General features: G+C 42.3%; 1 protein-coding gene and 1 long non-coding RNA gene across 3 annotated transcripts in view; one reads left to right on the top strand and one right to left on the bottom strand.

The window, feature by feature from the left end:
- Positions 1-1,695: 1,695 nt before the first annotated feature.
- GYPC (glycophorin C (Gerbich blood group)) overlaps positions 1,696-15,669 on the bottom strand; it is a 35,864-nt gene continuing 21,890 nt past the window's right edge. For both annotated transcript variants that reach the window (XM_075001292.1, XM_075001291.1), the window contains exons 2-3: positions 8,548-8,598; positions 1,696-3,405 (exon numbers count right to left, since the gene is read on the bottom strand). In XM_075001292.1, the coding sequence (XP_074857393.1) occupies positions 3,209-3,405; positions 8,548-8,598 (248 nt within the window). In that variant the 3' untranslated portion in view covers positions 1,696-3,208. The remainder of the gene's footprint in view (positions 3,406-8,547; positions 8,599-15,669) is intronic.
- The window catches only part of LOC142016874 (uncharacterized), a 95,499-nt gene continuing 83,128 nt past the window's right edge, over positions 3,299-15,669 (top strand). The window contains exon 1 of the long non-coding RNA XR_012646403.1: positions 3,299-3,434. This is a non-coding gene — a long non-coding RNA (uncharacterized LOC142016874). The remainder of the gene's footprint in view (positions 3,435-15,669) is intronic.

Genomic DNA, 15,669 nt, shown 5'->3' with positions numbered 1-15,669 from the left:
GACCGTCCTACCCAATACAGGATGATTTGGTCACCGTAATGATGAACAACCACCTGATGAAAACAACAAGAAGTCCTGTGGCACCTTATAGACTAACAGATTTTTTTAGAGCGTAAGCTTTCATGGGCAAAAAAAATCTGTCAGTCTATAAGGTGCCACAGGACATCTTGTTGTTTTTGAGGATACAGACTAACCCGGCTACCCACTGACACTAGTTATCTGATGGCCACTACCCCTCTACTCCAGGTGACTCTCAGGCTTTGTCATCAGTGTGGTCCATCCATCCTTTCCAACAAATGAAAAATGTGCCCAGGTGCAGCTGTCAAGGTTTCCCAGGGGTCCTTAGTCACTTAATAACAATCCCAAGGCATGAACAATGGTTTGTTCCTGTTAACCTGAGTGGACCTCCTCATTTCTGCTATGGATCCATCCAGAAGATGGGCTGCTCAGATGAGAACTTGCTCAATGGTTCCAGTCACCCACCAGGAGGGCTTCAAACAAAACTATATTAAATTCTCCTTAGCAGCCATGGATGGTGGATATGGGGTTGGCTAGATGCAAGGTAGATAAAAGGGAATGTAAACAGGCCCAGCCAAAGAATTTACAGGGCCCAAGGAGTCTGATGGGTGGGAGCAGGGGGCCTTGAAGGAATGGGAATTAAGGCAACTACCTTTCTCACCTTGTCCTGAGGCCAGGCCTGGGTGTAAAGTTGACTCAGGAAGTTTGCCTTAAAGAAATGGAATACTAGGGCCCTCTAAGTTTCCTGGAAGTTTTTTTGGGGGGACGGGCAGGAGGCCCATCGTCACATGTATAAGATGGGCTGCAGTTCAAGTTGTTCTGCTCACCCTCACATCCACAAGTAATGTAGACATGGTTTCCAGATTGGGTTCTGGGGCTTTTTCAGGACTTAAGCATATGTATTTTTGGTAGGTTGATGGGGAATTTAACTTCATAGTAGGTGGGTGAATTTTGCACATTCAAGAAGAGAATACCCTTTTCCTCCCACTTTTCCCAGCCCCTTTTCAGGGCATCCAAGCCCACAAGCAGTCTCCCACTGCTAAGTTTAATTAATTTCCCCCATCCCAAATAATCCCACAGCTTTAGTCCTGGGCTGAAAGTGGAGGTAGAAGGATTAAAGTGGTAACACAAATCAAGAGGGTGAAGTACATGATTCCATAATATTTGAATTGTGTTAGTGACGGACTATTGGGTTTACTATCGAGTGGGCTGGAAGATACAAAATGACAATACAATGGTTGGTGAAATTTGGTCCCACACTTTTACTAAATTGTCAGGCTTTGGATTTTCTTTGGTTAAAAGCATAAAAGGAAAGCTTCAACATTAGTCAACAATCCATCTTTAGGACTCTATTACTGCAAAGCTCTTCCCCTCTAGGTACTGAGTGACCTTGAAGAGATAATTAAAGAGCTACAACTGTCCCCTTTCTCCTCCAAATCCACTTGATTCCTCAAGTATTTTCTCTGGGAGATCTGTTCTCCCTCTAGGGTTGTATTACTAATGTTAGTGAATTAAGCTCCGTTCTAGGAGACAGTCAGGCAGCCTATGCCACAGAGTCAAGATCTTTGGTGAAGATGAAGCCCTCAAAGTTGTAGAAGCACAAATTGTAGATCTCTCTCTCTCTCTCTCTAACATTTTAACTATGAACACAGAGAAAACTTCTGATTTAAAACAGTGTAACTGATTGAAGGCACTTTTATTTTTAATTATTTCCTACCCATCCATACACACTTATTTTAGACAATTAAGGACATAAATGTAGCAGGTGACAGACAGGTGCAGAGGACAATTAATGGTATTTCCATGACTATCTGCTGACTTCTGTGAGACAGAATTGGCTGGAATGAAGAAACTCATCACAGTGAATTCTTATGTGTGGGATCTTTCATTTTACAGCTCACGTCCATTTTTTTAAGAGCTTATGCTCCATGGAATTTTTATATCTGAGGCTCCATGGAAACCAAGCCATATTAAAAAGCTGGGAGGGGCATAAGACAGAGTGAAAATCAATACTGCAGAATGAGATTCAAATGGACAAACTGCTCCAGGGTAGCATTAAAGTTACGTCTCTAACTGTTATTTATCGCAGCACTCAGGCTCAATTCCCCCACATGTGAGCAGAGTCTTGAAAGAATTCTCCAACGTAAAATAAATAAATAAACACTGGGGCCAGAGTTCTTATTCCAAATCAGTTTGACAGCATTTGTTTCAGGAGGCCTGCGCTAGCCAATAAATATTGACCCACTTTTATGTGTACGAAAGGAGCCTAATAGATATTTGGGATAATTTTCTTAAGTCTCGTCATTATCTACTGTATACCATGAATTCCAACACTTTGCAATCCCCTAGTCACCATGCAGAGCTAGCAAAAAGTAAAAATTCTTCACACATAAGCATTCCATATTTTTCCTGTAGGGTTTGTTTGTGTTCCTCACATTCTTGACTTAAAAAGAAAGTGTGTGTGTGTGTGTGTGTGTGTGTGTTGGCAAATAAAAGAGGGGTAGCCATCTTAGGCTGTATCCACAAAAAGTCCTGTGACACATGTGACATTTGCTCCAATCCGTCAGACAGAGACAAACACCTACAAGACCTATGGTTAGTCTATAAAGTGCCACAGGACTTCTTGTTGTTTGTGTGTGTTGGGTGTATTTGTGGAAGAGGGATGGGGAGGACAGGTCACACCTGGAAAAGTGCACGCTTAAGGAGGAAGAATTCTGGACAGCAGACCAGTTTTTGTCCCTTTAACCTCAGCTGTTATCTGCTTGAACACTTGTGTTATTGCTATTGAAAATGCATTTTCAGGTGGCTCCGTGTAATCATGTGGTCGGATGCCTCATTAACTCTACAAGGATGTCTTCCATTGGCATCTGCTATTTTGAGCAAATGTCGAGCTTTGACATTTGATATCATTATCTATTATGGGTCTCTCATTCAGATTCAGATTTTGTTTCTTTTGATCTGATACTGAACTCAACTGTGACCAGCTGCGGGGCTAATCAAATCAACAGCCAAGTATCTGGCATTCAGTTCTCCATGGCAGTGGTGGGGGAAGAGGTAGCATTTCATTTAAGATGCTCGCCTCCGTCCTTCCAAGATCCCTCTCCCAGTGCTTTCATAGAGTAGCATTTCTGACTGATTTCCTTGGGAAAAAGAAGCCCTAAGGCAGTCTCGTTGTGGACTCCTTTTACCCTCAGATGAAATATTCCTTTTTGCTCTCGTCCACAGCCTCTTGGAGAGCCGGGTCATTTTTCAGAGCGGCGTCTGCGCTTTCGGCAAATTCAGTTCCCTTCGCTTCATTCGTGTGGTAGGTGCCCTTGTGCCTGTACAGATATCGAAGCAGCACGATCAACAGGCAAATCAGGACAACAGCCACTGCTGCAATGACACCTGAAAGAGAAGAACCATTGAATTGCTTGGTGAGCAATCTTATATATTTTATTTCTTTATGAAATGCACAGTCAGTCCTTAGAACTTCTTGCTACAGGATGCTGCGAAGACCAGGACTTTAACAGGGCTCCAAAAAGAACTAGATAAATTCATGGAGGATAAGTCCATCACTGGTGTTAGCCAGACTAGGAGAAATGTGGTCCTTAGCCTCTGTGTGTCAGTAGCTGGGACTGGGTAACAGGGGAGGGATCAGGGCATTGGCCACCGCTGGAAGACAGGATAGTGGGCTAGAAGAACATTTGTTCTCACCCATTATGGCTGTTTGTAAGAGTGTGACAGGGAGGCCAGGCAAGGCAAGGGGTTAAACAGGCACTGTTGGCTCAATCAGCCCTACCCCGGTTCTCCTGCAGCCGGTTTCAGGCCTGGAGGGGTATAAAGAGAGGGAAGCCAGTCCAATTTGAGGCTGACCAGCCAAGAGGCAGGAGCTGGCTCTGAGGTGGCAGGGCCTGAGCTAGAGTTGCCACCCGGTCAGCCGCTAGAGGGCAGAGCCTCAGGACCCTCCCCAAGGCACAAAGTGGGGGAAGCCCCTCCCATGGAACCCCACTCCCGTCAGAGGGGAAACTAGGTTCTCGGGGCCATGCCCCAAACTTATCCAACAGACTCTCGGATGGGGCTGAAGACCCTCACCCCAGGCCCTGGCAAGGGGGCCTAGCCACTAGGCCACCCTGTCACTGGTGGAAACCGCTCACACACTTCTTATATATCACCTACGTTTTACACCGAGGCACAATGTCACCTGAAGTATTCAGTGGGGAAGGGTGGGACATATATGGATAATGGATCACATTACACTCAGACAAAGCAGGCATAGAGTCTGCACAAATGTCTTGGTGGACCAAATGTCAGAAAGCCAGGCCTGAATAAGAATATTGAAGGAATCTCTGCAAAAAACTGAGACTTATTGCTTCCAGATGAATTGGTTGCCAGGCAATACTTGTATTGGTAAGCGCTGCAAGTTCATCCCAAAACTGAGAAGAAACAAGACAATCTAAAGGGAAAAAAGAATGCTGTTTTGTTTTTTTACTTCCAAGGGATTCTCTTAAGTGGGACTGATCTTTCAACAATCTGAATGCTCTCAACTCCCTGGGACTTCTGGAGGAGTTGAAGGAATGCAATGCTGCTAAGGTGGCACCCCACATACTGTCAGGATAGACCCCTGCAGCATTAATCAGGATTTCTGAGCTTCCACATCCCTGTGTTCTAATTAGACAAACACAGTTTCTAATGAACACTGAAGTGACACTAGATGATGACTCCTGTGCAGATCTTTGCTCCTCTAGGACCCTGAAATACGTTGTGATCTATGTTCCCTCTAATCTTTTTCCATCCATGTGCAAAATAAATTTTCTGTGCACCCGTGCAGACATGAATGTGCACCACCAAGAGAAACACTAAACCTAGCTGTGGTCACTGTGCTAATCAGCTGGGCAGCATTTGAATTTCACCTGAGCTTACAAGGAACTCTGTGGACAATGCCTCTACTGGACCAGAAACTCTGCTTCCTACAGACAACTTCAAGTGCATATGAAAAATCTCTGCACCGAAGCTGTGCTGCTGCAGTTCCTGACGCTGGAGTATGAGAAATGCCATAGGGAATGGTGCATTCCCGAGCACTTCTGAGCTCTTTGTGCTGCACAGAGTGGAGGCCAGGCAGGAGATGGTGGGGAAGCAGCACTGTCAACCCCAAGCTTTTCAAAAATCGTAAGTCAGGTCCCCCTCTCGTGAAATGAAAAGTTTGGTTTAAAAGTCAGGTGTGTTAAAAAAAATAAGAATAAATTTTGGCTTTTTATTTATGAGGTATGAATCTGTTGGGGGCATTTAGGTTACAAACTAAGCTTTTCCCTGCAACCAGGATGGCTAGTGGTATTCCCTCTCACTTTTCCATCCATGGGTGGAATAAATTTTGTTATGTGCAACAAGGCATGTGCAAATGTGCACCACCAATAGAAACATATGCAGCAGGCTGTGGGTGCTCTTCTAATAAGCTGGGTGGTGCCTGGATCTCTTACCCAAGCATTCACATTGCAGGGAAGGAACGACAAGGAAACTTATTTTGTTGCACAAATGATAGCCAAGATTCTCCTGTCTTCACATGACTCCAGAAGCTGGTGCTTTAAGGAATATGCTAAGTATTATAAAAGTCATAAAAAACCATGAGAGTTGGCAATACTAAGGACTAAGCACACTTAGCGAGTCAATGAACTATGCAGACCCACTGGGCAAACCCCAAGCATAGAAGGGGCACAGACTGTGCCTTTGGTTGTGTTCCATTTCTTGGATCCAAGGCAAAGGATAGGTGCTCATTGCCCCATGCAAAGGCCATGAACCATTTTCAACAGCATACGAACTACGTGAAACCTGTAACATCGAACACAAGAAAAAGTCTGTCCTGCCAGACAAGCTGTTTGGATCTACACAGAAGCTTAACATGAGGCATGCCAGGGAGGAAATCTGTCCACACTGTAGATTCACACCCTTCCTTGCCATGCATTGAGTCTCCAGGAGGCCCTTAGATAAGTGTCTGAGAAACACTGAACGTCTTAAATCACAGAAGAGGGGAAAAGAAAAGAAAAGAAAAGAAAAAAAAACACTTATATTTCAGATGTAGCAAACCAGGGCTGTTGAGCAGCTGCATTGCAGACCTGGTTGGAAGGCAATGCTCTCTTTGCCTGACAAGTATCTAATGGTATGCACTTGGGAATGATCTTCAAAGGGCAGCTCCAGGAGAGAATTGTAAGTAAAAGTGCAACAAATAATCCCCTGGGACATTTTCTTTACACTCAGAGGTCCAAAACATGACAGCAGAAGAACTCTCTGCATGGCACTAGGCTGTTGATTCCACCTCTGATTGAATGATGGACACAAGAACAAAAGGATGGATGGACTTATGCAAGGAGATTTCTTCACTGAAGAGTCAGGCTGAGTTCACCTCTAGGGCCATAAGACTGGGGTGATGAAAACAAGGGTCTGGGAAAAATTTTGCCAGAAGTTCCAGGAGTCCAATGGCAGGCCATTTTATATGGGCAAAATGTAGCCAGCTCCTCCTGCCAGATGTTGGCAGAAGTTCCTGCTCTCAGAACTAGACTTGCTCTCGTAAAAGCAAGTTGAGTTTATAATACAGTAATAATGCGGTTCCACCAGGGGCTTCATCAGTTTTTGAGGACGACATTGGTATCCCTTGACACAAAGGGTTTTAATAGGCTTTCAATGTGACACAGATGAACTGAAGCCTAAGAGATGAAGCACAATTCAATTTACCTTCCTCTGGTTCACAGGAAGCTGAAATTAAGGCAGAACCTGAGGGAAATCCATCACTAATTTGCACTAATAATTGGGTAGCCATGGTGAATTACTGAAATAAGAAAGTTAGCAGGGAAGTGAACAAATACAATGACAATCGGAAGACCAGGCTAATGCATTTCTCTGCATACCAGGCTTGCTCATTTATTCTGACAACTTTAGCTAGTTTAAATGTAGGGGAGCATGTGAATGGAACTCTTGGAAATGTGTTGTTGCATGTTTTGTAAAAATGACGGGCCACATCATCCGCTGGTATAAATTGGCACAGTTCTAATCAAGGAGGGTACCCTAATTTGAACCAGCTGATGGGCTGGCTCAGTCAAGGGAGAGTTCAATAGAACATCTGGTTATTCAAGTTTCTCTGGCATATGGGAAAACTGTCATCATTTGTATGAGTAAAATGTGTGCAGCTGAGTAAAGAGTTGATTACTGAGGTTCTGCCATGATCTGACATCTGGACACAGATGGATGTGGATGGTAATAGAACAGTTTTCTTCAGAGATGAGAGAGGGAAATGATCGACTAGAGGCCACATGCAACCCTTCCAGATGCAAGTGGGGTGAAAGACATATGGGTATGGGAAAGGCTAAACCATTTCCACCTCCTCGGCTTTCCATGGATGGAATTTGGGGTACAGGGGAGTTTTGCTGGGCACATGCTCACTGTTATCATCCCACTCCAGGATGACAGCAATTTCGCAGACATACCCTGCTGAAGCAAACATGTCTAATCGCTTCACAAAGTGGGAGATTCCAATGCTAGGACTGTGCTTGGATTTAAATGCAGGGACGATTGTGATCATCTAGTGTGACCTTCTGAGTTGCACAGGACCTAGAGAACTGCCCCAAGATACTGAGCAGATATTTTAGGAAAAAGCCCTCTACTTAAAAATCATCAGTGATAGAGTATCCACCATGATTCTTGGTAAATTGCTCCAATGATTAATGCTCTTCACTGGGAAAAATTTACACCTTGTTTTCCAGTTTTTTTAGGTATTAAACAGCAAGACGGGCAGCCCCTGTGCATTGAACACGTAACATCCAGTTGGATCTTGGAATATTTGTCCAATAAGGGGGTCATTCCCATCTCAATCTGCTCCCAGAAGGCATGGCCATACATTTAAATTCCCCTTAGTTCTGGAACTGAAGTGTGACCCTCATAAGAAATTATGTGCAGGCAATGTAGTAGGGGAATTAGTTGTAGGGGCAGAAGTTGGAGCTAAAATTGTGTCTTGATTTTGTTCTCATGCCAGTCCCACACTGGATGTGACTCCATTCACCTCAAAGAGGAGTTAATCCTGACTCCCTGTAGCATAAATAAGATCAGAATCAGGTCCCTGACCATTAAATATTTAAATTCTCTGACTTTTTCCCTCCATTGGCTACAGGTACAAAATTACAGACTGATTGAAGATTTAACCCTTCAAGACCTGCTGGGTGGAGAGTGATTCTATAGAACATAGCAAAAACCCTTTCTCCTGAAAAAGAGTGAGAAAAAGTGAACTCCGGCACCCTAATTCAGCAATGTATGTAAGCACAGGCTTAACTTTATGCACTTGAATACTATATAAAACTTAAAATTAAGCCAATTAATCATCCAAGTTAAGTCTGTGCTGAAATGTTTTGCTGCATTGGGATTTTTCTGATTTATTTTATTGAATATTTCATGGTATCTGAGCTGTGATTTCTATGAACAGCTGACCAAACATGAGGTTTTAGAAGATAACAAAATCCCAGCCTTTTTTCCTTCTAATAAAATTTTTAAATACCGTCTAATTCTTACCTCCAATGACTGCCACATCTGCTGTATTTGACGAACCCCCGATATCTCCAGCTATAAATAGATTAGAATATCGAAAATTAATTAGATGAAAGTGCTTGGATGATGTGTGACTACAGCTCTTCTATTGATTGGTGCAATATTATTTTAACCGCTGGAACAAGAAATGAAGAATTTCAATTAGAAAGCTCTAATTAGAAAGCTCCATGAAATATCTAATTAAGTCTGGGTTCAAGGTAGTGATTTTCTATCAATGTAATGCTTGGAAAAGAAGCAGCCATCAGGGAAACACCAGACATTTAGTATGATCACTTATCTGTAATATCCTCTGTGTAGTGATGAAATTAAGACTATCTGGAAAGTATAATTATTCTTGGACAGTCAGTATGGGGGCAGGGGGAAGGTATTGCCCATTTTGGACAGGATTTTTCGTATATGGGCTGGATCCTTATTTGGTGCAAATTAATTTTGCTCCATTGACTTTATTCATCATTGTATCTCAGCAGGATGTTTATAATTTTTAAATGTGTATTTGGACGAAAGAGACAGACTTGGTGTGAGCAAGCTATGACTTCATCAGAGGAGTCCTTGCTTGCACCAGAACTGGATTTGGCTTTTCAAGGCCAAACTCATTTCTCTACTAAATTATAACTTCTAAGCAGGTATTTTTGCAATCAAAAGCATAAGGAGATGACCGTGTCCTTTTAAGTATCTGAGATAAGGAATTGGGCTGGAAAAGTTATAAGATGCTGAAAAAGAAAGAAAGCCGTGCTAGTCTATACACTATCAAAACAAAAAGCAGTCAAGTAGCACTTTAAAGACTAGCAAAATGGTTTTTTTTGGTAGTCTTTAAAGTGCTACTTGACTGCTTTTTGTTTTGAAAAAGAAAGGTTAGAATGGAAAACATACCTCAATTTTGCATATAGCATTTACTAAAAATTCCCCAAACCAGTGCCTTTTTTGTGCTGGTATTTGCTGGTACTGAGTACTGGCACCTCGTCAGCCCCAGCCATGGGACTGGCTGGGTGTGGGGAGGGGTGTGGAGCTGGCTGAGTACCAGCTCCTCTATTTTTTACAAAAAAGGCACTGCCCAAAACCCAACTCAACCCAACCAAACCAAACCCCAGGGAAGAACAAACAAACAAACAAACAAACAAACAAACGCTAATGAAAAGATGTAGTATTTGGAGAGAAAAAAATAAGATGTTTTTTCCCTCCGTATCTAATATGGTACTTAATGAAATAGTAAATTGAGATAAACTGGTATTTCCCTATTGACTTCTCTGCTTGGACACAAGACAAAGTGACCAGGTATGATTCTAATCTCAGTTCTACTATTTTTTACTTTGGTGTAACCCCACTGACTTCATCTGAATTATTCCTGATTCTCACTTGACTCAACCTATGTTTATTTTCAGAAGGAAATTATTGTGATGTAGGCCCAATAATTAATTTGGGAGGCAATTTTGTAGCAAGCACTTGACTTGCAGCTTCTACAGTTGAGGCAGATCAGAGAGTCAGCTAATAGATTTTAAGGCCAGTGGGGACTACTTGTGATCAGTTAGTCTGCCATAATCCAAGGCATGAAACTTCCATAAAATAATTCTTGTTTTGAACTACAGCAGCTTTCTAAGAGTGATAAATGAGTGGATTGACTTCTGGAGGTTTCTCACGTTGTGTATACTATGGAGGCACCCATCTCTTGGATTATTGTTGTATTATTTACACAATTATTTATACAATTGTAAAAAAAAGTCAGTTTACTAATAAAACAAACCAGCAGTCATGTAGCACTTTAAAGACTAACAAAATAATTTATTAGGTGATGAGGTTTCATGGGGCAGATCTAATTCTTCAGATCTGGAGATGCAGACTACAGACTAACACGGCTACGTCTCTGACACAAGTTTACAAAAAAGATAAATTGTGTAGGTTGGGGCATGTCCTTCCATCAGGGCACCACCTGAATAGCTGGGAAGAGTCTGTTCATGTGAACAAGGAAGAAACCCAAAACCCAGGTCCTCCTAAAGATTGTGATAGCTCCCACAACATAAGAATGGCCATAGGATGTGGAGGAAGGTGTAGGAATAGAATTCGTTCTAACACAGATTTCAAACTGTGCCCTGATGGAAAGGTTGACCTGTTGCATGCAGTCTGCACACTTTTATTACAAACCAGGACCTCTCCAAATCCTCATGGCTTAGAACAGATTCATTCCCTCAAGCTCATGCAGCTTTGCCCTTCTTTATTCCATGTGCCCACTGACACAGAAAACTCTTCTGTAATGTAGCAGGGGTCTAAATGCATGAATCCTGAAATGTTCCCCTAGGGTACAGCACGATCCAGCTGTAAAGGATGCTTCCAAATATGAAGTCCAGATCAACGTAGCCTTGCTTTAATTATAAAGGTGTATGAGCAACTCTTCATCATGCCTGGCATTCCTGAGTGCCCTTCTGGTTCAGCTAACAAGCAGGCGCTTTATTGACAGCCCTTGGCCCAGAAGTGCTTTTTGATGAGGCATTATGGTACCTCCATGTCAAGGAAAAAATTAATTTTGATACTGCACAATTTTGACACTGGACGTTCTTTTGGTAGAATGTAGGTCAGATCTAGTACTGATGGATGTTGGAATTTCCTTGCTGAATTCAGTGGACTCTTATGTGTCTGTAATCAGCACTGCTCTCAAAGATGGCCAGCAAGCAGGTGTGACTTCTGCCTTAAGAGGACCTTATCCTACAATGAGATGGGATAGTTATCCTTACACTGGGTAAATTGGAGCTACAGCAGCAGAGAATTTGGATCAGAGATTTGGCCCACTTCCCTCCTTACATATGCTGATGTAAATCGAAAGTAACTTTGTTGACATCCACAGGCAAGTTCCTTAGCTGAGGATGTCAACTGGCAACTTAGCAAACAAGTGTGTGAGGGAGCTACCAGACCTGCTATATTAATAGGACTGAAGGCATTATATGTGACTGCTCAATATGCAGGTCATGAAAGAGGCTGTGAGCTTGCACTCAGGAAATGAGATAACTGTTCAGGGTTGAAAGAAGAGACACCCATCATCTGAAGCAGACGTAGAACTCTACTATCTCAGCATTGGAAAAGGTTTCACAAATTGCAACAAAAATTAGTAGGGGTTTGGAACCGGTGCCATATGAAGAGAGGTTAAAAAAAGGGACTTTTCATCTTAGAAAAGAGGAGATTAAGCAGGATATGACAGAGATTTAGAAAATCATGACCGGTATGGAGAAAATGAACAAGAAAAAGTTATCTACTTGTTCCCATAACATAGGAACTCGGGGTCATCAAGTGAAATTAATATGTACCATATTTAAAACAAACTAAAGGAAGTTTTTCTTCATGCAGCATGTGGTCAAATTGTGGAACTCCTTGCCAGAGGATGTTCTGAAGACCAGAATTTTAACAATGTTCAAAAAAGAGCTAGGTAAATTCATGTAGGATAGCTCCATCAACGCTTATTAGTCAGGATGGGTAAGAATGGTGTTCCCAGGCTCTGTTTGTTGGCGACTGGAATATGGGTGACAGAGGTGGGATCACTTGATCCCTTGTTAAGTTCATTCCCTCTGGAGCATCTGAAATTGGTCACTGTCGGAAGACAGGAAATAGGGCTAGATGGACCTTTGGTCTGACCCAGTGTGGTGGTTTTTCTGTTCTTATATAACTTCAAACCTCCAGTGCTATGTACAGGAAGACAATCTGTCACCATTGGGCTGAATTCCCTATTAAGGCAAAAACTTCCATTGTTTTCCAGGATTTTTTGCCTGGGTAAGGACTGCCAGGCATGACACATTACGAATTTTTCATGCCATTCATCTGCAAATGCAAAGAGCTCTCAAATGCCTGTGTTTCATGAGTCTTTTTGTTGTGGCCATTTGGTTATTTTTCTGTATTTCACATGGGGAAAATTTTCAGGTATTGCCTATTAAATTACCCCTTCAAAAATGCCTCCCACAGTTGCGCTGGCTTGCCTGTCTGTTAGGCACAATCTGGCTTGTTATGTGTTGTACAGCACTGTAACTAAAATACTGCATCTGGGCACTGTACAACCAGTACTGGTTATTAAAAGATAACAGAGCTGAAGAGAATTGGAAAAACTCCTGTCCTTCATAAAATTTCTACCCACTGCAATGTATTAAACAAATCAAGACAACAACAAACAAACCCAACAGCCAAACAAAATGCTCTGCTGAAAGCCAGTATCTCTGTTACATGATATGAAACTCATCAAATTCCAGCTCTCTTAGAGCAAGCTCCAAAAGGAGGGTTTTGCAACAGATAATGCTTTGCAGCCAATCTGATCACGCCATGTCCCGGATACTGACAGTGGCTTCATCCCAGCAGATCTTAAAGATCAAGATGGAACAGAGGGGAAGGGAGGGGCCTCGGAAATATGTCCTTTGCAGTTATTGAAGTAGGATCTGGGCAAATGGAGCCCAGCTACTGTACATGCAGCAAGATTATAACACTTCATCAATACTAATCGGTGATTCCCTTTTAACCCTGCACTGACCAGGGCTTCAAAAATCTGCAGGGAGTGTTGCAAGCCCATGTTGTGCTCCTGAAGGATAAAGCTTTTGTTTAGCTGTGTCAAATTATGGAGCACTTTGTAATACATCAAAGTTTGCTGTCTCTCACTGCCCTGGCTCTTACGCCCTTCACTCCCACCCACAGCCCCTCCTCTAACCTCCTGCCCTGTCTTTTCCACCCCCAGGTCCCTTCCCTGAGCCTCACTATTTAAGTAAAGCTTGGGGCTGCTATTTCAACAAAACCTGTACATTTTCCTTTTAACTGCCAAAACCAAAATACTTCAACGAAGGACCCAGGAAATACTGGTTCCATCCGCTAATAGCAAATAACATAATTGTAGGCTGGAGTGTGCAATGAACCCATAGGCTGAAACATGTCTGCAAAATGCATCAGACAAATGGGTTCATTCATATGTAGTAACCAGAAACACTGAGACCTCATACTTGGATGAGCATAGTCTCTGTTCTCCAGGCTTGGCTGAGAGGTGAGTGGCTTTTAGCTCTTGTGGTAGAGCACAGGACTTCAGTCCCTGTGATCACAGGTTCAAACCCTGTGGCTGGCAACCTGGGTCTGTAGGCATTACAATCAGGAGCTTGTCTCACATGAACTGCTGGAAGGTCTCAGAAGCTTGGGATGTGCTTCCTCAGCCCAAGGAACTATGCGGTACCCAGAGGCACTGAGACCTCACATGAGGGTGAGTGAAGTCTCTGCTCTACAAGTGAGAGCCAGCTGGCCTTTAGCTCATGCAGGAGAGCACAGGCCTTTAGCTCCTATGATTGCAAGTTCAATTCCTGGTGCTAGCAACCTGCATCTGTAGGTGTCACACACAGATAAGATGATCTGCTGAGGAAGACAGGAGAGAGGGCTCCACTGAAAAGATTAGGGGCTTCAAGTGAATAATTCAATTGGTTCTGCATGCAAATGAAAGCAAGATTTTGCCCATTCTTAATACATGGGGCCTTGTCTTGCATTTAAGCCTTTTTAGAGATTCATAGTAGAAAAGCCACAGCATTTACAGAATCATAGAATCCTAGGGCTGGAAGGGACCTCAGGAAGTAATTGAGTCCAGCCCCCCGGCCAAAGCAGGATCAACCCCAACAAAATCATCCTAGCCAGGACTTAAAAACCTCCAGGGATGAAGATTCCACCACCCGTCTAGGGAATGCATACCAATGCTTCACCACTAGATTTTCCTAATCTTCAACCTACACCTCCCCTTCTGTAACTTTAGACCATTGTTCCTTGAAGCAAAGTTGGAGGCTGCTATAAAATAGTTCCTCACTCTACTCTTTTGCAAACTAAAGAAGCACAGCTCTCTCAGCCTCTCCCCATGGGTCATATGTTCCAGCCCCCTCATCATTTTCATTCCATAATTTACTGATGTAATTTGCAAACTACAGTTGGGTTACTGGTGCTCTATATGTAAGAATGAATTGTGCAAACTTCCTTTACAAATCTGGACTTGGTTTATGATGTGTCTGTTTCATTAGACGCATGATTTTCCAGACTTAATAGTCTTTATCTATTGTGTATTTAAATACATTCTACTAAGAATGTACTGCCCCAGTGGAGCTGGCATCTTCTTACATAAAGGGTCATCAGTCTAAACTCATGAAGCTGACACTCCCAGCTGAAAATCCTATCACCATTTCCCACCAGATAGCAAAACTCATCAGTGTTGCTCTTTGAAAATTAAGGAACAGTTTCTCATCTGTCAATCTGGACAGGAGACAGAATAATTTGGCTTCTATTTATATGCTAAATTATTGCATAGATAATAGTGGGCTAGTAAAAAAACAAAAAACGCGTGATCGTTTAGGTAGCTAAATGGGTTTTGTTCAGAATCCCTGATAAAAATGTAGATAAACCCATGACTTGTTCTAAAATTAAACACATACAGCCCAATCCTGTTCCCTGCCAACTCGGGGGGAGTTTTGTCACTGATTCTGAAGGGAACGGTATCAGACTTATAAATGTTTGGGGAGATAATGCTTACGTGGAGCAATGCCAAAATAAAGCAGGAAGGCTCTGGCTATGTGAGAATGTTTTTTCTGCTAACACAGTACAATGAAGTGATGGGGTGTTTGCAGAATTAGTATAATTATGTTAATTGAGTCCAGATAAGCTCAGCAGTTCATCTCTGAATCTCTGAATTTATTTCCTGTCTCCCTAAACAAGGTATCTTAGATGAAATATCATAAATTCTATTGATTAAAAGAGAACTTATAATAACTGAAGACAGTCAGTATTGCCCAGGTGTCAAAGAACACATTATCCATTTGGAATCTTCTGTTGTGAAAGTGAGACAAAGACTGTATCATAATGAATATACAGTAGGAGCAGAACTAAGATTACAAAAGCAACCTTAATTCTTCAATGTCTTTGTCTCTACTACTTTAACTTTCTTTTAGCATGAAGTTTGGTTTTGGTTTGATTGGTTTGATTTTAGTTGTGGTTACATCATGCATCCTTGGAGGACTGGTATAAAGAACCAGAGATGTGAAGAGGACATCGAATGAAGAATCTGCCTAGTTTCTACTGTATTCAGAAAGCTCTGCAAGATGTGTAAGTCTA

The sequence above is a fragment of the Carettochelys insculpta genome, chromosome 8, assembly GCF_033958435.1.
Source record: "Carettochelys insculpta isolate YL-2023 chromosome 8, ASM3395843v1, whole genome shotgun sequence".
Lineage (NCBI taxonomy): Eukaryota > Metazoa > Chordata > Testudines > Carettochelyidae > Carettochelys > Carettochelys insculpta.
Note: the sequence above shows the minus strand (reverse complement) of the source record. Positions and strands in the feature narration are given on the sequence as shown.